Here is a 21,550-nt window from a genome sequence, read left to right as displayed (position 1 = left end):
GAAGAAGAAGATTATGCACTTCAGAATTTCAAGGGTTAGTTGCAGAGAAAGAAAACTGGCTTTCTATGGATCGGAGCGTGGAATTTCAGATCCCTTAATCGGCAGGTAGGTTAGAAAATTTAAAAAGGGAAATCGATAGGTTAAAGTTAGATATAGTGGGAATTAGTGAAGTTCGGTGGCAGGAGGAACAAGACTTTTGGTCAGGTGAATACAGGGTTATAAATACAAAATCAAATAGGGGTAAAGCAGGTGTAGGTTTAATAATGAATAAAAAAAATAGGAGTACGGGTAAGCTACTACAAACAGCATAGTGAACGCATTATTGTGGCCAAGATAGACACGAAGCCCACACCTACTACAGTAGTGCAAGTTTATATGCCAACTAACTCTGCAGATGACGAAGAAATTGATGAAATGTATGATGAGATAAAAGAAATTATTCAGGTAGTGAAGGGAGGCTAAAATTTAAGTCATGGGTGACTGGAATTCGAGTGTAGGAAAAGGGAGAGACGGAAACATAGTAGGTGAATATGGATTGGGGCTAAGAAATGAAACAGGAAGCCGCCTGGTAGAATTTTGTGCAGAGCATAACTTAATCATAGCCAACACTTGGTTCAAGAATCATGAAAGAAGGTTGTATACATGGAAGAACCCTGGAGATAGTAAAAGGTATCAGATAGATTATATAATGGTAAGACAGAGATTTAGGAACCAGGTTTTAAATTGTAAGACATATCCAGGGGCATATGTGGACTCTGACCACAATCTATTGGTTATGAACTGTAGATTAAAACTGAAGAAACAGCAAAAAGGTGGGAATTTAAGGAGATGGGACCTGGATAAAGTGACTAAACCAGAGGTTGTACAGAGTTTCAGGGAGAGCATAAGGGAACAATTGACAAGACTGGGGGAAAGAAATACAGTAGAAGAAGAATGGGTAGCTTTGAGGGATGAAATAGTGAAGGCAGCAGAGGATCAAATAGGTAAAAAGACAAGAGCTAGTAGAAACCCTTGGGTAACAGAAGAAATATTGAATTTAATTGATGAAAGGAGAAAATATAAAAATGCAGTAAATGAAACAGGCAAAAAGGAATACAAACGTCTCAAAAATGAGATCCACAGGAAGTGCAAAATGGCTAAGCAAGGATGGCTAGAGGACAAATGTAAGGATGTAGAGGCTTATCTCACTAGGGGTAAGATAGATACTGCTTACAGGAAAATTAAAGAGACCTTTGGAGAAAGGGAAACCACTTGCATGAATATCAAGAGCTTTGATGGAAACCCAATTCTAAGCAAAGAAGGGAAAGCAGAAAGGTGGAAGGAGTATATAGAGGGTCTATACAGGGGCGACTTACTTGAGGACAATATTATGGAAATGGAAGACGAGGTAGATGAAGATGAAATGGGAGATATGATACTGTGTGAAGAGTTTGACAGAGCACTGAAAGACCTGAGTCAAAACAAGGCCCCCGGAGTAGACAACATTCCATCAGAACTACTGACAGCCTTGGGAGAGCCAGTCCTGACAAAACTCTACCATCTGGTGAGCAAGATGTATGAGACAGGCAAAATACCCCCAGACTTCAAGAAGAATATAATAATTCCAATCCCAAAGAAAGCAGGTGTTGGCAGATGTGAAAATTACCAAACTATCAGTTTAATAAGCCACAGCTGCAAAATACTAATGTGAATTCTTTGCAGACGAATGGAAAAACTGATAGAAACCGACCTCGGGGAAGATCAGCTTGGATTCTGTAGAAATGTTGGAACACGTGAGGCAATACTGACCCTACGACTTATCTTAGAAGAAAGATTAAGGAAAGGCAAACCGACGTTTCTAGCATTTGTAGACTTGGAGAAAGCTTTTGACAATGTTGATTGGAATACTCTCTTTCAAATTCTGAAGGTGGCAGGGGTAAAATACAGGGAGCGAAAGGCTATTTACAATTTGTACAGAAACCAGATGACAGTTATAAGAGTTGAGGGACATGAAAGGGGAGCAGTGGTTGGGAAGGGAGTGAGACAGGCTTGTAGCCTTTCCCTGATGTTATTCAATCTGTATATTGAGCAAGCAATAAAGGAAACAAAAGAAAAGTTCGGAGTAGGTATTAAAATCCATGGAGAAGAAATAAAAACTTTGAGGTTCGCCGATGACATTGTAATTCTGTCAGAGACAGCAAAGGACTTGGAAGAGAAGTTGAACGGAATGGACAGTGTCTTGAAAGGAGGATATAAGATGAACATCAACAAAAGCAAAACGAGGATAATGGAACGTAGTCGAATTAAGTCGGGTGATGCTGAGGGAATTAGATTAGGAAATGAGACACTTAAAGTAGTAAAGGAGTTTTGCTATTTGGGGGGCAAAATAACTGATGATGGTCGAAGTAGAGAGGATATAAAATGTAGACTGGCAATGGCAAGGAAAGCGTTTCTGAAGAAGAAAAATTTGTTATCATCGAGTATAGATTTGAATGTCAGGAAGTCGTTTCTGAAAGTATTTGTATGGAGTGTAGCCATGTATGGAAGTGAAACGTGGACAATAAATAGTTTAGACAAGAGAATAGAAGTTTTCGAAATGTGGTGCTACAGAAGAATGCTGAAGATTAGATGGGTAGATTACATAACTAATGAGGAGGTATTGAATAGAATGGGGAGAAGAGGAGCTTGTGGCACAACTTGACTAGAAGAAGGGATCGGTTGGTAGGACATGTTCTGAGACATCGAGGGATCACTAATTCAGTATTGGAGGGCAGCGCAGAGCGTAAAAATCGTAGAGGGAGACCAAGAGATGAATAACTAAGCAGATTCAGAAGGACATAGGCTGCAGTAGGTACTGGGAAATGAAGAAGCTTGCACAGGATAGAGTAGCATGGAGAGCTGCATCAAACCAGTCTCAGGACTGAAGACCACAACAACAACAACAACAACAACAACAACAGTTGCACTGCATAGCTTTGGAAAGAGTTCAGTTGTTGAATCCACCAGCATTGGCTGTCTAGAGTTTTAGGGTTTCATAGTTGCTAGGAGGAAAAAGAGCTTGCATTCCTTTATCAGTTGTGCTTGTGTGTCTGAAGCTTTGAAGATGCTGACATTACTATTCACATATGGTGACACATTTGTTTCAGGTAATTTTGTTTGTTCGCTATTCAAGTTTTGTTCATATGCTCCTTGGTGATTCTTTTGGCTACATGTATGGCTTCCTCTCAGTTGTCCTTTCAAGTCTGTGTATGCTGAGCCATCGTCCACTCAGTTTTTTTTTTTTTTTCCGGCTACTCACTGTAGTCATGAGAAACCAGATTGTTGCACTCCCCCACTGGGGTAGTCCATTATGATAGAAGAAACATGCTGTGGTTGAAATCTAGGTTTGCAGAAAACGAAACTGTGATGAACATCCACAACCAGTTATGTGCAATGTATGGTAAAGGTGCAGTTGATAGGACAGCTAGGCAATAGGCAAAGAGAGTCAGTGTCTGTAAGTGCTGAAACTAAGATCGCGTCCTGTTACAGCCACAGCTCCTGACATAGTGAATCACATGGCTACCATTATATTCCATCTGTTCAGGCCATTTAAGAATCCCTTACATGGAACACACTTTGAAGTTGATGAAAGCATAATTCATGCAGTGGAAATGTGGCTACAAACACAGGGGAATTGCTTCAATCTTCAGGAAATACATGTTCTTACAGAACACTGGCATAAGACCATAGAAGATGATGGAGAGTATGTAGAAAAATAGGAAATAGTACATGTAAAAGAAATGTTGACAGATATCACCAAATTCTAACCTTAAAAAATAGCTATATTCTGAGAAAAAGATGATGGGCTATTATTTATTGAAGGACACTCATACTAGGGGCACAAAGGAAAGCTAAAAACCAATCTGCCACTTGTTGTACATTGCATGATACAGAAGTGTGCAAATGCAAATATTTATTATTATTATTATTTTGAATACTTTGTTTACCATCCCATCTGTTGTTGCAGCTCTGTTGGATTTGATTATGATGCTTGTATCATCGGCATTATTTTTGCTTTATCAGTGTAAGATGGGAGGGTAAATTCAACCTCCACTGAAAAGAATTATGAGATCGTTCAGGGATATTTTCTGAGTATTTTGGTGAAGGAGACCCGTGATCTTCCTTCATTCTTTACAGAGTAATTGCATTTAAGGCGACCACAGCCTGCGTATCTAACCCATGTTAATTTAGGCAAGTATTTGACTCATTTCTGAAAAAAACTATTTGATGCAGGACCTTAATATTTTTGCTTTATGTTACATGATGCTAATAAGAGTTAACTGTACTAAAATCTACTTTATCCATTGTATAGTTTTTAAGAAATACTTTTTTAAATTTATTAACAAAAAAACATTTTCTGCAGAAAATATTTTTTTGTGAACTTCCTAATTGGGGAATATTAATTAATGTAGTACCAGAGGTGGCTTTTTATGTTATGCAGAGTCTCTGAAAATTTCATTCATTTCTGATATAATGGGGCATATGTACTGAAAATTTTAGTTTGTGGGAAATTGACTTTAAAGAAAAAACTTTTTAAATTTGTTACAGGTAATTAAAACTGTCCTGCTGCTTATGATGGCCCTTCTTTGGCCTCTAACAGGTCTTCCAGTTTCTTTTTCACCCTCTTGGATGTTTGTCTTGCTTTCTCGGCCATATTAGATGCAGACCTGTCTGCATTAGCTATCTTCATTTTATCGCAATGTTGCAGCTCAGTGATCATATTTTCACCAGGATTAATTCCCCGCTTTTTCAGTAACCAACACTTTCCAATATTACCACAGTTGAATGTAATAACAGCATCATGAGCTCCTAGTTTCCTTGTATGCATGCCAACAAATACAGTTTTAGGAAGGTGGTTCAAAATTATGCTGTTGAAACATTTTTTTCGGTTCTGTGTCTGTCCACGTAGACATTTCCTTAGAAGGTCAGGATGAGCTAAGTCTCTGAAAATAGGTTTAATGGCAGCAGGAAGAGAATGCTGGTGAGAATAAGATTCTCCAATTGCCTGAGCCCTATTCTATTTGCACCACGAATTTTCTCCTGATGGACACAATCCATGACTTGGCTTATCATCAGTAGAGGACTTACGGAAGAATATGGCCCAAGCATCTCTCTTCATTGCTTCCAGATTTTCTTTATTTCTCCTAATTGCCTGCTCATAGGCCTGCTCATAGCTCTCTATAACAACTATTTGCAATCACACTTGAACAAAACTAACCGTGTGTTTGAAAGTGTGTTGTTTACAAACAGCAGAAAAGTGGACACGGCACATAAACACACGAGGTAGGAAAGTGCTCTTTAAATGCACGAAAAAGTTTTTTTCAGCAAAATCCTTTTCGGAGTACTTAAATAAAAAACCTTATTCTATCAAAATATGATGAAAACCGAAAATCAGATTTTTTTTTCAACCTGAACCATGGTGTGGTCCCCTTAATTTGATATCTCACCCCCCACCACCACCCTGCCCTCCCCGCAGTTTATTTTGGCTCCTGTATTGCACTGAAAATATGTGCATAAGAGTGCAAGTGCTGATAGTATGCACTGTGTGTTTTGTTTGTTAGCAAAATTGTTCCATTCACATACCATATTTGCAGTTCACAACACTAATGCCCACACCATTTCACTCTTGGGCCTCAAGCTTGCATTACGGACTGCTTGTAATTTTCTCCCCGCTCCCCCCTCCCTCCTCCCCTCTCCCCTCTCCCCTCTCCCGCTGTTTCCTAGGGTCTTTTGTATGTTAACAGTGCTACACAGCAGTTTGGATAGGTTGAATAATGAACACTGGTCGATATACACCTTGCTTAAGGGTTCACTGAATGCTGTGCAGCAATGGCAACCACATCACTGTATTTTGTATCTGTACATAGATGCCTATGAGAAACTGTAGCCTTCTGTCATAGAATGATTGCATATTACAGATTTTTCACCGTTTTGAAGGTATTTTCACAGAAACAAAGTTAATTGCGGCAGCAGGAGAAATCATAATTATGTTTTAGCTCTGTAATGAGTCACTATAGACCACATGTCCCTTGTACAAAAGTACTTAGAACATATTCCTGAACAACCTCGAAATTTTTTTAATGGAGTTTGAGTTCACCCCGTATATAACCAGAACAGGGGTAGTCTCTGAATTGAACCCAATTCAGAAGAAGGCACATAATGGGAACTGCATGAGATGCCTCGCAAGCTACAAAGTTTGTTTCACCAAAAGAATGCTGTGATTCGCACTGTGAAGGCAGATCACAAAAAAATCGCACTAGGTGAAATGTTGTTATTCGTATATTGTAATACATGGCCAGCGAAATGGTAAATGGCATGTTGTGTGGAAGAGACCCTTCCAGAATCCAGATTGTGACTGACTCAGAATTTTAACTTTTCAAATATCCTCAACCATTCTTAAATGTTGTTAATGTTGTTGTGGACTTCAGTCCTGAGACTGGTTTGATGCAGCTCTCCATGCTCTATCCTGTGCAAGCTTCTTCATCTCCCAGTACCTACTGCAACCTATGTCCTTCTGAATCTGCTTAGTGTATTCATCTCTTGGTCTCCCTCCATGATTTTTACCCTCCACACTGCCCTCCAATACTAAACTGGTGATCCCTTGATGCCTCAGAACATGCCCTAGCAACTGATCCCTTCTTCTATTCAAGTTGTGCCACAAACTTCTCTTCTACCCAATCCTATTCAATACCTCCTCATTAGTTATGTGATCTACCCATATAATCTTCAGCATTCTTCTGTAGCACCACATTTCGAAAGCTTCTATTCTCTTCTTGTCTGAACTATTTATCGTCCATGTTTCACTTGCATACATGGCTACACTCCATACAAAGACTTTCATAAACGACTTCCCGACACTTAAATCTATGCTCGATGTTAACAAATTTCTCTTCTTCGGAAACGCTTTCCTTGCCATTGCCAGTCTACATTTTATATCCTCTCTACTTCGACGATCATTAGTTATTTTGCTCCCCAAATAGCAAAACTCCTTTATTACTTTAAGTGTCTCATTTCCTAATCTAATTCCCTCAGCATCACCTGACTCAATTCGAATACATTCCATTAGCCTCATTTTGCATTGGTTGCTGTTCATCCTATATCCTCCTTTCAAGACATTATCCATTCCATTCAACTGCTCTTCCAAGTCCTTTGCTGTCTCTGACAGAATTACAATGTCATTGGCAAACCTGAAAGTTTTTATTTCTTCTCCATGGATTTTAATTTCTACTCTGAATTTTTCTTTTGTTTCCTTCACTGCTTGCTCAATATACAGATAGAATAACATCAGGGAAAGGCTACAAGCCTGTCTCACTCCCTTCCCAACCACTGCTCCCCTTTCATGTCCCTCAACTCTTATAACTGTCATCTGGTTTCTGTACAAATTGTAAATAGCCTTTCGCTCCCTGTATTTTACCCCTGCCACCTTCAGAATTTGAAAGAGAGTATTCCAGTCAACATTGTCAAAAGCTTTCTCTAAGTCTACAAATGCTAGAAACGTCGGTTTTGCCTTTCCTTAATCTATTTTCTAAGCTAAGTCGTAGTGTCAGTACTGCCTCACGTGTTCCAACATTTCTACGGAATCCAAACTGATCTTCCCCGAGGTCAGCTTCTTCTAGTTTTTCCATTCGCCTGGAAAGAATTCGCGTTGGTATTTTGCAGCCATGACCTATTAACCTGATGTTGTTGTTGTGGTCTTCAGTCCTGAGACTGGTTTGAAGCAGCTCAATTTTCACATCTGTCAACACCTGCTTTCTTTGGGATTGGAATTGTTATACTCTTCTTGAAGTCTGAGGGTATTTCGCCTGTCTCATACATATTGCTCACCAGATGGTAGAGTTTTGTCACGACTGGCTCTCCCAAGGCTGTCAGTAGTTCTAATGGAATGTTGTCTACTCCCGGGGCCTTGTTTTGACTCGGGTCTTTCAGTGCTGTGTCAAACTCTTCACGCAGTATCATATCTCCCATTTCATCTTCATCTACATCCTCTTCCATTTCCATAATATTGTCCTCAAGTGCATTGCCCTTGTATAGACCCTCTGTATACTCCTTCCACCTTTCTGCTTTCCCTTCTGTGCTTAGAACTGGGTTTCCATGTGAGCTCTTGATATTCATACAAGTGGTTCTCTTTTCTCCAGAGGTCTCTTTAATTTTCCTGTAGGCAGTATCTATCTTACTCCTAGTGAGATAAGTCTCTACGTCCTTACATTTGTCCTCTAGCCATCCCTGCGTAGCCATTTTGCACTTCCTGTCGATCTCATTTTTGAGACGTTTGTATTCCTTTTTGCCTGTTTCATTTACTGCATTTTTATATTTTCTCCTTTCATCAATTAAATTCAATATTTCTTCTGTTACCCAAAGATTCCTACTTGCCCTCGTCTTTTTACCTACTTGATACTCTGCTGCCTTCACTACTTCATCCCTCAAAGTTACCCATTCTTCTTCTACTGTATTTCTTTCCCCCATTCCTGTCAATTGTTCCCTTATGCTTTCCCTGAAACTCTGTACAACCTCTGGTTTAGTCACTTTATCCAGGTCCCATCTCCTTAAATTCCCACCTTTTTGCAGTTTCTTCAGTTGTAATCTACAGTTCATAACCAATAGATTGTGGTCAGAGTCCACATCTGCCCCTGGAAATGTCTCACAATTTAAAATCTGGTTCCTAAATCTCTGTCTTACCATTATATAATCCATCTGAAACATGTCAGTATCCCCAGGCTTCTTCCATGTGTGCAACCTTCTTTTATGATTCTTGAACCAAGTGTTGATTAAGTTGTGCTCTGTGCAAAATTCTCCCAGACGGCTTCCTCTTTCATTCCTTAACCCCATTCCATATTCACCTACTACACTTCCTTCTCTCCCTTTTCCTTTCCCATTCTTAAACACATTAGCTTTTAGAAAATGATTAAGAAAGAAGTTACTATTGAAATAGGTTGATAGTTATTAACATTAACAGGGGTCTCTCCAAGGTATACTTGGCTGTAAAGATACCATGTGAAAGTAATTCGTCAAATATGTGGCTAAGTCCAGTAGCTATGTCAGAACAAAATGCATTTAATATTTTACCTGAAATGTAATCAATACCATGAGAACATTTGCTTTGTGTGTGTGTGTGTGTGTGTTAAATATAGGTCAGAAGTTAATAAAATAGTAGAAGTTTTATAGTTCTATCTCAGAATTAATTTATTTGTCTATTTTTGTTTAAGGGTTTCAAAGTATCTGATGCTAAGCGTACCAGGAGAGTGGGTGTTGCTTGCTGCTCTTTAGATGAGCTGAAGAAGAAAGGTCGGCTGAAGTTAAACGTAAGTTGAAAATATGATTCATTTTGTATACTTTTAAAGGAACTTGTGGTTATCATTTATTTTGAGAAATTGAGAGAGAAAATATTTGATATTTTTTTATGGCAGTGGGAAAAAAATTTGTATGAATTTTCTCAACAGATAAATTTCTTAGGTATGCCAAATATAGTCACAACTGCCACCACCACCAATACCAATTTCATTATTTTTTACACCTAACACTTGTTTGCTGCTTTCTACCAGAAAAATGTCCTCCCAATTAATTCCCTTGTTTTTTTTTTTTTTTTTCGTTTCTGTCAGCTTGCCAGACTCATTTTAGGGCACCCATAGTCACAACTGAAACCTGAGCATCACAGCATAAGGTTCCTAGTGAGCATATAAATTCAGTAATCTGCATTCACATTGATAAATGCCTCCTTGTTGATCATCCTTGTTTAGAACAAGAGAGAACTATTGCATGGGAAATAAACATAATATGCTCCAGGAAAGTGTGTGTTATAGCTTCTAAACCTACACCACTTTCTATTAAAACAGCAAAACCATGAATATGGCATGCAACAAACCTAAAACTGGTGTTAAGTGTACTGCGTGTTTGGATATGCAAATGATTAGCATTTCAGTTCAACCAAATAAAGTAGGTAGATGTAACACCATCTATATACCTTGTATAAAGAAATATTACATATGAAATTCCCTAATCAGAAATAGCATTAGAATGCTGGTTGTATTTAAGGATACTGTATTATGCCTCATCTGTGAAGGAGAAGCATCTTCCAGCACATTTCTGAATTCAACAGTCCAAGCTGGTGGCCTGTTGAGACTGCTGTTTATAATATTAAAAAGGAAAACACTTTGTAATGTTATTCAAAATTAGATCTATTTGCTCACGAACCGCCTTTTGGCTTCTCAGGCCATTTTCAGGGGTCACCTGAAGGTGGCATGAGAAGCCACAAGCCAGTTCGTGACCAAATAAATATAATTTTGTATAACATTAGAAAGTGTTTTCTTTGTAAAATTATTACCATGTTCTGCCAAGCACCAATGGAAAATTCAGTTACTGCTGTTTATCGTTGCATAGTATTGCAGCTCACATTGGTTGGGCTCCCACAGCGGTCATTCAAGTATGGAATTAATGGGTTCAGAGGAGTCATATTCATCTCAATGCTGGACCTTAATGGTGCCAAACAACTAACACCTGAGAGGGCATATAGTTGTTTTCGGACATTGCAGGATGGCACAGACACATCACATACCTTGACTTAGGAAATGAGCTTGTTTGCAGCAAGATAAGTATCCATGCGGACAATGTGACAATGTCTACAGAAACACGGACTTTCACCATGATGATCATCATTACTGCTTCTTTTGAAAAAAATAGTTATTTGCTATCCTCCATGAGGGTCCAGTTTTTACGGCCAGCAGTGTATTTTGGTAAAAATATATACCACTAAGTAAAGAAGTTACCCACAATTTGACATAAAGTGTGAATCGTGTATATTAGTCAACTGCAGTATTATTGCATCTGAGAGTGAGGGTGCTTTGATCGGGTTATTGTTAGTTTCAGTTGTGATATTTCATGAGGACATGCTGAACCACTTGATAATATATGCACAACTGTCCTGAAAGTATTCACAGTGCTGTTTGTTTTCCTTAGTCAGTACTGTACTTGTTTACTGTAAAGTCACCACATGTTTGGAGAAAGGCCACAGGAGGCCAAGTGCAATAATACGTGCCAGCTAGTGTGGACCTTGATGATGATGATGATGATGATTATTATTATTATTATTGTTACTACTACTACTACTACTACTACTACTACTAGTAGTAGTAGTAGTAGTAGTAGTAGCACCAGCACCACTATTTACTAAGTTGCCCACACAAACTGAAGTTGGTTCACTGCTTCACTCTTTAGCCTAGTCCAATGGTCTCTGTTGCTGGCCATGCTCCTTTGAGCTCCTGTTATGTCTGGGGCTTTCTTGACGACTTCCATCAACCCCAGTTTTGGTCTCCCAAGGGCTCCCATCCCTTGTAGTGTCCCTTCTAGCACTGCCTTCACCATTCTTTCTTCTCTTCTCAAGACACGTCCCAGCCATTCAATTCTTCTGCTCTTTATTACAGTTTTCACATTTGGTTCCTGAAACAGCATGTTGATTTCCATTTTCTCCTTCTAAAAATTACATATTATGACAAATCTAGAGTTTTTTTTATCTCCTTATTTCCAAAGGTCTTAATTTTTCTCTTGTTAAACTACTTAAAATAAATGTCACAATGATTTTTTTGTCTCCCATTATAGCTTATTGTGCAATCTGTCCAGGTAGCTGCACATGTTACTGCGACTGCTTCCATGATGGGGAGGTATGCTGGCCCCAGATCAAATTCACCTGGCAAATTAATGAGGAGGGGTCAGGGTGTTGGTCAGCCTGGATGTGGCTTTTCAATGGTTCTGCATATCCTGTACATGTATAATGGACTAGTGCCCATGTTCTGCCCCAGAAACATGCTATGCAAATGTTTGGACAACCTTCTCACACTTGCACATGGAATTTTCTCTATAGGATGAACATTAATGAAACCAACAAACTGCAGGGACAGATTCCTGATCGGAAATTGGGGAGAAAAGTTCCTATGAACGTGTGTCTGGAAATACAAATTCGGTAGGTGTCACTGATGGATGACAGTTCATCTGTCCACATTCCATCTGTTCCTTGTGTGTTGCAGGTTGTGTGATTGATGCAGCATACTGCAAGCAGCAGAATGGTCCAGTACCTATGTTGTGAACAAGTTGAGATGGTGTTTGTGTATGGCCAAGTAGATGGAAACGGTTGAGAGGCAGCACGGCTCTACCATAACAAGTACCCTCACAGACACCAGCCACATCACACATTTCAAGACCTATTTGGGCATTTGCGCAATCAAGGGTCCTTTTAGGCATGTGAACCTATTGGGCGATGGACTGTGTGTACACCAGATTTGGAGGACCAGGTTCTACAGGATATTGAGATGAACCCTACTACAAGCTCCAGGCAAGTGACCTGCCAACATGGTGTAAGCCAACCTATGATTATGTGTATCCTGCATGGCAACCACTACTATTCCCTTCACCTGCTATCCCATGGAGGCCACTTTGAACGAGGCATGGGTGCACTGCAGCTCTGTGCTGTGTTCCTGGATGATTTGTTGTCACTGCATGCACACCATCCATTTCCAGTCACGTGTTCGTAGGATCTTTTTTCCTCCATTTCCATTCAGGAATCAATCACTGCAGTTTGTTGGTTTTATTAATGTTCACCCTGTATGCACAAACAGATTGGGTGTGCTGCTTCTGTCCTAGGTAGTGAATAGGACAGGGATAACCTTAGCTGTTTCATTTCTGTAAACACTTAGTCAGCATCAGCAGCTTATTGAGCAATACTTTTCATGCCTTTAGAGTAAAATGACTAACTTATAGGCAAACTCCCTCCCCTATAGGCAAAAAGAAAATTGTGGTTTAGGTCTACATAAGGTTTTAGTAATGTTTCTAAATGTACAGGGTATGAGGAAAAATGGAGATGGGCAAGTGGACACAAGATACATGACACTCATCTTTGAATGCAATGAACAGTCAGGTGTGAACATACACACAAAACTGTACTTGTTATTCCTCACTTTATGTATTAACTGAATTTAATTACTTGTTCTGTGTTGTCTGGTATGTAACATGTCTGCTAACATCATTCTTGAACTGCATGGATTCAGGTGACACTTGCTTAGAAGTTAAGTTACTTAACCTTTTAAATGTCTTAATAAGAAAATTAGGTATAAGGTCTGTGAACTTACCCAGAATGGCATGAAAAACAAATTTATTAGCAGCTGCAGTTGCTAACTGTAGGAATAAGAGTGGTGCCAGCCAGTACACATTTTTCTTCCTACATGTAGGTAGGCAACACACCAGTTTCACTTACCATTTGGGTAATTTATGTAAACAATGAGAGTGGAGAAAATATTTAATGTGTTTTTTGCACCTAAATTTGAAGCTTTTGATGTTATCTGTAGTTTATAGCTTAGTCTCTACCATTTCACAGAATGTTATATATGTAATGTAACTTGGTACTTACTGTGGGGCAAACTGGAAGTGGAGAAATAACTGCCACATATTCCAGAAACCAGTTTATTCATACATTGAATATCCTTTTGTTTTATTGTGGTTGAGACATGAACAATGAGCTTCATTTTACTGCCACAAAACATTTAGTCTGCTGGATATTTCTTTTATTGGCTACTTAATTTGAGCTGTTAAGATAGTCCCCTGCATTCTTTTCCTGCCTCACTATGTGAACAGTCAACACTGCTCCATAAAGTGTACAAATAACAGCACTCTCCTATTCTTAACTTTTACCACTTCAGTTGATGGTGGTTGAAGATGAAGTAGATCTCCAGCTGTTTAGAATCTTGGCAGTTCCTTTGTTGACACTTAATATTATAAAAGTTTTGTGTGTTGTGTTTTATAACTTCCACCCTTGTTGATGGTGAAGTTCTGAATGGCCTTAACATCTCCCTTTGCAGTGGAAGATTAACATTCATAAATACATTAAGGTGGTTATTATGTGAATGTCTATATGATTTACTATTTCCTTATGATTCCTAAATTTTGAGAGATTCTTTCACTCAGTGATGACAACACATGTACTAACAGTCCTTGAGAAAGAAGGCATTGATTGCATCTATTTTAGAGTTGATGTGTGTTACCAGTTTTGACTTATGGCAGTGAGATTCAGACTTATCGGGAAGAACTTTCAAATACCAAGTGTTATTTAGCTGGAAGTGATAAGACACACATTTGGATGTACTAGGAGAGACAGGAAAAGAAACAAGTTAAAAAAGAAAAGACAGAGATGGTGACCCAATGGAAAGTGGGTAGATGACATTTGGAGACATGCAAGAACAATATGAATGTGAACAGCTGGGTACTGTACTGCATATACAAATGTGCAAGAAATCATTATCCAACAGAAGATGTCAATGCTGCTGCTGCTGCTGATGGTGGTGATGCTGGTGAAGCTGTGAATTGTTCAGTTTAATATACTTCTACAGAGTAGTTTTCAATGATGCTTGATACTCATATGGAAGAAGAAAAATAAATCGTTGAGCAGAATTCATGGGTTACTGAGAGAGAGGTTATAACAGCAGCAGTCTTACAAACTAATAAATTTGAATAAAAATCTCTCTGTGTACATGCCACGTCAATTCAGGATAAAACTCCAAGCTTTCGACCACTACCTCCATGGTCGTCATCAGGGCTAAAACTGGCTGACGTAAACTAGAGAGACTCCCACTTTCATATGCAAGGGACGGCTTCTGATTGGCTGGAATACATCATAGCAACAGCAATATGGTGCGTTGTGAAGTGGTGCCCTCTACTTCCAAAGATGTAGTTTCTATCCCGCGTTGCTTGCAGCGCCATCCCTTGAATCAGGAGGTAAAGTGCGGGAAGTTTTCCTCTGCAATTTTTCTTTATCCAGTGCACTCTTCCAGGTGTTGCTAAGTGCATAGCCGTTGTCTCTGTTAAAGTTATTATTACTGAGTCTTAATTTCGACTGCTTTCCAGATCACAGAGTCCCAGTAATTCAATGCGTGCGCTCTTACTCTCATTTCTTCAAATAAAATCTTATGCTTGTTAGGCAGGCTATGCTCAGCCACCGCTGATTTTTCCAAATACCTGTATTTCAGGTGGCACTGGTGCTCAATGCAGCGGTCGGCAACGGTTCTTACAGACTGGCCCACGTAATTCTTGCCGCATTCGCAAGGAATACTTTAAATTCCTGGCACCCTTAAGCTGAAACTATCTTTGACTTGTCTCAACATTTCCTTAATTTTCCCAATTAAAGAAAATTAAGGAAATGTTGAGACCAATCAAAGATAGGGCACCACTTCACAACACGCCATATCGCTGTTGCTATGACGTATTCCAACCAATCAGAAGCCATCCTTTGCATATAAAAGTGGGAGCCTTCCTAGTTTACGACAGTCAGTTTTAGCCCTGACGACGACCATGGAGGTAGTGGTCGAAAGCTTGGAGTTTTATCCTGAGTTGACGCAGCATGTACACCGAGAGATTTTTATTCAAGAAATATGTCGCGGAAGACTTCGTAGCCAAACTAATAAATTAATATCCAGAATCATGATTATGTCCTTCGTGACTGGAAAATATTGGTATTGCTAAGCATCTTGATTTTTACTGTTTCATAGTGAACTCTTTGTTAATCAGCCTGTTTTTAGTTACTAAGTGTTTATGTACTTCAATGACTAAAGATCAGACGAGAAATCTAAGAGTGTGTTGTGCAGTTCCCAATCAGTCTCAGGAGTTTTTCTGTTGCTTACTGCTTTTCTTTCACCAGTGGTAGTGATTGATAGATATGAAAAATGCCAAGTTAGATGTTGGTTTTGAATTCACATTGAACTGTAGGTCCCCCTTTAACTGACAGAATAAGGCAGTTCAAAGATATGAGGAATACAGTAGGACCACTCCTAGTAAAACATCGCATTGTTCAAAACAATATTTAAGTTTTAATTCTAGTGGTACAGCACCTGTGTTAGATACTTTACCACAACCAGTGACACAAAAAAATTATTCACTGTCAATACATTTAAATGTGTTTTGAAGAATGCAATAATGTGTTTTAAAATAGCATTGTCTGCAATCATTTTCCTAATACCTACAGAAAATCTATTAATGTAAACAGTCCCACAGAAGAAGGATATTAGTAATCAGCTACTACAGGATGGGGCAAATAAAAATGGTCCAGGGAACAGAGGTCCAGGGTACAAAGAGACACGGCAGAGAAAAAGAAATACAGTACTAACCTGACTGTAGCAGATGTTGAAAGTGACCACTATTCATCTCTTGATATTTTTTTTGGCCCTGGTCAGCAAATTGCTGAAGGAGAATTGAAGCTGGACTGCTGGAATTCCTGCGTAATCACACACTGACAGATCAGGAGACCTGGGTGCTGACCAGACTGAGCTCTGCTAACAACTTTGTGATGCGCGAAGATTGCGCAAATGTACTCTTAAGTTCAGCCATCTGTATGGACAGTTGCTCCATGCTGTTGGAAGTAACCATGTGACGGGGTGTGGTTTCGTATGTACATTCCTGTCCAGTCATATCCACACGTCCAGGCCACTATTATTTGCTCCAACCTGTAGAAAGAACTGAAAGGCTTTTTGGCAACAATTTCAGCAAGGTAATAACAAAATAATACTACACGCCAATTTTGCATTTGGTTCTATCAGTAAAATCAGTTTCCTAACAGAATTTTCTAGTATCATTAAATGGGAAAATCTAGGAAGAAAATCTAAAAACCAAGCAATAAATCATGTACCGAGTTTGTACTGTATCCACATTATGAAAGTGAAGTTTAGGGTATTTTTTGTTTTGTTTTAATTTCAAGTCAGTATCAGTGGTGGTATTATTGGGGCCTTTTTGAGTATTCCATTTCATATCCCCGCAAATTATTACACCAGGTATTTATGTTAGTTGACTGATCCCAGTTGTGACTCAGTGATAATTTTGTGGGGTACTAATTTTCTGCATTTTATGAAATGCACAATTTTATGTATCTGTTTAAAGAAACATTTTATAAAATGTTGTCAAGATCTGGCTTGACATTTATGTAGCTTTTTTTCAGATAGTAGTTCATTATAGATAACTGCATCATCTGCTAAAGTCTTACTTGCTGTTAATGTTGTCTGTCACATTATTAATATAAAAGTGTTATCAGCAAGAGTCCAAACAGACTTCTTGGGGGGGGGGGGGGGGGGGGGGCAACAAAACTCTGCGGTCATGCGATCAGGTCCTGAAGACCATGTGATGTTGACCAGCTGCCGTGTCATCCTGTGCCATGTGATGTCAATGTCATTTGGACGTGGCCTGGAGGGGCATGGGTCCAGCTCTCCTGGCTGTTGTTGACATTGAGATCTTGGAGTCTCTAGCTCTCAATCAGGTAGCTCCTCAATTGGCTTGTTGAGACTGAATGCAACCTGGTCCAGTCCTCCCAACAAAGAAAAATGCGTGGCAGTGCCAGGAATTGAACCACAGTCTTCTGCATGGCAACCATCTACGCTGACCACTCAGCTGCAGAGGCAGACACACTTCTTTGGGGCATGCTTGAATTTACTTCTTCTTCAGTTGACTTGAAGCAACAGTACTTTTCTAGAATCTGAAGAGCAGTATCATAATCTTTGATGATTCTCAGTCCAAGGTATGATATTCTGTTCGTCTTTAAAAAATTTCTCAATTAATTCATGAATATTGTTTAATTCTCCTTATGATCATACTTTTGTTAATAAACATTGGTTTGGTACTGTGTAAAATGCTTTTTGGATAGACATCCTAATTATGTTTGAGTTCAGAATGTGTCCTAAGTTATGACAACAGGTGGACATCATTTAAATTGAGTGGTAGATTTGTGGATCAGATCTGTTACCATTCTCATAGACAAGTGGGGCAGTAGTTCCATATCTTCCATTGTAAAGAAACATCTATTGTAAAGAAATGAAGTTCAGCACTTCTGCTTCTGCTTTTGCTTTGCTACCTTCAGTTGTGGCTCCTGTATCATTCATGAGAGCTTAAGCACTTACTTTGATGTCACTGACAGCCTTCACGTATGACCAGAATTTATTTGGGTTTTGTGGGAGGTCTTTTGATAAGATTCTGCTGTGACAGTCATTGAAGGCTTCATGCATCACCTTGTTTTACACCTACTGTGCAGTGGCCATTGTTTCATTAGAAGTTTCTTTGCAGATCCTTAATACTTAAGGGATCAGTTTCATCGTGAACTGTTCTAATAGGTACATATGTATCCATTTATCTGTTTTCCTAAACTTGAGCTGCAGTTCCCCAACGTATTCACATGCAGGGCCAACAGTTTCGAGGTATTCCTTTAGATATGACGCTTCTGCCTCTTTACGTAGATTATTGAGAAGTCTCTCTATTTGTGTTAGTTGCCCTTTGTATTCTGGTAATAATTGTTGCTACAACTGCCTAATAGTCACTGATACCAGTTTCAACATGGACATCCTAAGAGAGATCACGTGCATTTGTTGCCATTATATCCAATGTATATCTTTCCTTATTATATTTGGTCTAGGTTGTTGTCAAAGAATTCATTTAGTAATGTTTCACAAAATGCCTTATTACACCCAACACTTACAGAACTGTAATTATCCTAACTGATTGTTACATGACAGTTTGGAAGGTAGGAGATGAGCTACTGGCAGAAGTGAAGCTGTGAGGACGGAGCGTGAGTCGTGCTTGGGTAGCTCAGTTGGTAGAGCACTTGCCCGCGAAAGGCAAAGGTCCCGAGTTCGAGTCTCAGTCCGGCACACAGTTTTAATCTGCCAGGAAGTTTGATTGTTACATGATTAACGTCATTCCCAATAATAACATTACAATTTGGGAACATACATACTAGTGAGCTGAGAGTTTCTCTATAGTTTTCAGTTACACATGTGGTTCAGTCTGGTGGTCGATAGAAGCATGCAATTGTAAACTTAGAAGTATCCTTAATAACGAGTGTAGGCCAAGCAATTTGGCATGTGGCTTCAGTTTCTATATCTGTGGATTTACTTGTGTTGGTCATCATTTCAGTTTTTAGCTCATGTGGTTGCTGTGTTTGCAGACAAATTTACTGGGCATCAGTTCCTCTTGTTGTGCAAATAACTGTTTCTTTATATAAACCCAAATATTTTTCGGCATCTTGGGCCATTGCCAGTACACATTCTTTATTCAGTTCTGTAAGATCTAAATGAGTTTTAAGTAATAATTATTCTAACAAAATTAGGTGTAAAACCAGTTTTTGCACATTACCCTATTGTGTAAGATGCTCTGTACACTATTGGATTTTGGTAGCTTGTCATGTGTAATTAAAATGTACGAATGTTATTGTGAGTTTTGTAGTCAAGTTACCAAATCATTTTATCTCTCATTTTATAGCACTGTTTTGAGATTACTTACAGTCCATTTCCAAATATCCTTTTTCATCTGTTTCCTCACCTGTTGTAGAAATGCAAAGTACACCCCACCGCCTCTGCACGTACGCATGCACGTGAACAGGGCTGGACACACAGAAGCAATATTTGTACTGTGTTTTGTAAAGTGCAAAAGTGTTATTTGAGCGTGAAGTTCAGCAAAATATGTGCACTTTCCTACAGTAGGTGAGAGAGCAGATAGAACAGGATATTTCAAAACAAACTGGAAGTAATCTAAAAATATAGTTACAAAATATTTTTATGCAACCAAATTACTGACTTGTTAATTCACCAACCAGTCTCTCAATAATGTAATTTAATTTAACAAGCTACTGATATCCAGCAATGTACAGAGGATCCTACATAATCTAGTAATGTAGAAAAATTAAGGTAATGACAACAACAAGCAAAACCTTTTTTTTGGACGTAATTTTGTTACAATAATTATTATTTAAAACTTGTTTATATTTTACTGAACTGAATAAAGAATACCTACTGATGATGCTACAAAGGTGCTGAAAAATGTTGATGTTTGCATAAAAGGTGGACCTGATACCCAGTAATATTGAGACTCTTGTCTGCTGCAAGAAATACACCAGCTCAGTTTTCCCATTAGTTTATCCTTTTGAGTAATAAATACAATTTTTTTCTGAAAGGAGAATGGTTTTATTCAAGATTCCAATACACTATATTAATACCCACTCTTTTGGTTACAAAATGGTTTTTTTTTTCAACGTAATTCCGTTCAATGTGACAGCCTTATGCCACCTTACAGGGAGGACTTCTATGCCCATATGGTACCACTCTACTGGTTGTCATTCCATCAGCAACCTCCCCATCATCTACATACTGCCCCCCACAGAGCAAGTCCTTCATTGGGCCAAACGGATGGAAATTGGAAGATGTGAGAATCGGGATGTAAGGTGGATCAGGAAGGACAGTCCAGTGATGTTTTATGAGCTGTTCTTAGGTGGGCAGACTTGTGTTAGGCCTTATATTGTCATGGAAAAGGAGAAGTTTGTTTGCATTTTTGTGATGACAAATACACTGAAGTTGTTTCTTCAATTTCCCGAAGGTAGCACAATACACTTCAGAGTTGATCATTGCACCATGAGGGAGGACATCGAACAGAATCACCACTTCAGATTCCCAGAAGACAGTTAGCATGACTTAACCCACTGAGGGTGCGGCTTTGTACTTTTTCTTTGGAGGGGAGGTGGTGCGGCACCATTCCATGGATTGCCATTTTGTTTGTGGTTCCAAGTGATGAACTGATGTTTCATTATAAACAGAGACGTCCAGTTGTGCAGTGAGGTTGATTGCCTCAGAGGAGTGTGTCTGCACATTCCAACATTGCAGGAATGACAGCTGTGTGCAGCCAGCTGGCATGTGGGAGATTAGACAGGATTGCATGATATTGTTGTGATGATGACAGACACCTCATCCAACAACTCACCATGCTTTTGTTCACTGTCAGGTTTCTGTAGACATTATGCAAGTGCTTATGAATATCTGTGATGCTCTTGTTTTTGCCAAAAGATACTCAATGACAGTTCTCCACTTGGAATGCACTTCCATTACAGACACCATTTTGAAGGCTAAGTACAGTGCCACCATCAGCTGGAACTTCACGAAACTATAGGAGCTGAAATAGGAATGCTCCACAATGTACAACTACACATTTCACGTTTTTCAACCAAAACTGGGTGAGAAAAAAAAAGTGTTGCATTACTTATTGAACGTCCCTCTTCTATTTAGTTTTATCCCAGAAATTTCAGTTTTATCTGTTTAGACTGTTAGTCAGCTTTCCATACCTTGGAGTGTTGCATGGTGGATCAGTGATGGTTCTCATAGGTATAGTTAGTTAATAATAATGCCCACTGTTGAGCCTTCTTATCAGGATGTTTCGATTGGGGACTGAACAGTGAAATGAGGGGCCTGTGATGGGCGATCAGGCAAAACTTAGTGTCGTAGACATTCATGTGAAACTTACTGACACCATATGTGATAGCCAGCATTCCTTTCTCAGTTTGAGAATAATTCCTCTGTGCTGCATTTAATGTTTTAGATGCAAATGCAATGAGCTATTCCAATCTGTTGGCATATTTTTGGGACTCCACGGCACCAGCGCCACAATCTGACATGTCAGTGGCAAGCATTAAACGTTTGCTAGGATGGAACATTGGTCAACAAGGGGCTGATCTAAAGCCCTTCTCAAGTTGCAAAAAAGC

General features: G+C 39.1%; 1 protein-coding gene across 4 annotated transcripts in view; it reads left to right on the top strand.

The window, feature by feature from the left end:
• Positions 1-21,550, top strand: part of LOC126470377 (DNA fragmentation factor subunit beta) — a 154,171-nt gene that overhangs the window by 90,344 nt on the left and 42,277 nt on the right. For all 4 annotated transcript variants that reach the window (XM_050098207.1, XM_050098204.1, XM_050098208.1 and 1 more), the window contains exon 3: positions 9,222-9,317. In XM_050098207.1, the coding sequence (XP_049954164.1) occupies positions 9,222-9,317 (96 nt within the window). The remainder of the gene's footprint in view (positions 1-9,221; positions 9,318-21,550) is intronic.

This window comes from Schistocerca serialis, chromosome 3 (genome assembly GCF_023864345.2).
Source record: "Schistocerca serialis cubense isolate TAMUIC-IGC-003099 chromosome 3, iqSchSeri2.2, whole genome shotgun sequence".
NCBI lineage: Eukaryota > Metazoa > Arthropoda > Insecta > Orthoptera > Acrididae > Schistocerca > Schistocerca serialis.
This window is presented reverse-complemented; position numbering and strand designations above follow the sequence as displayed.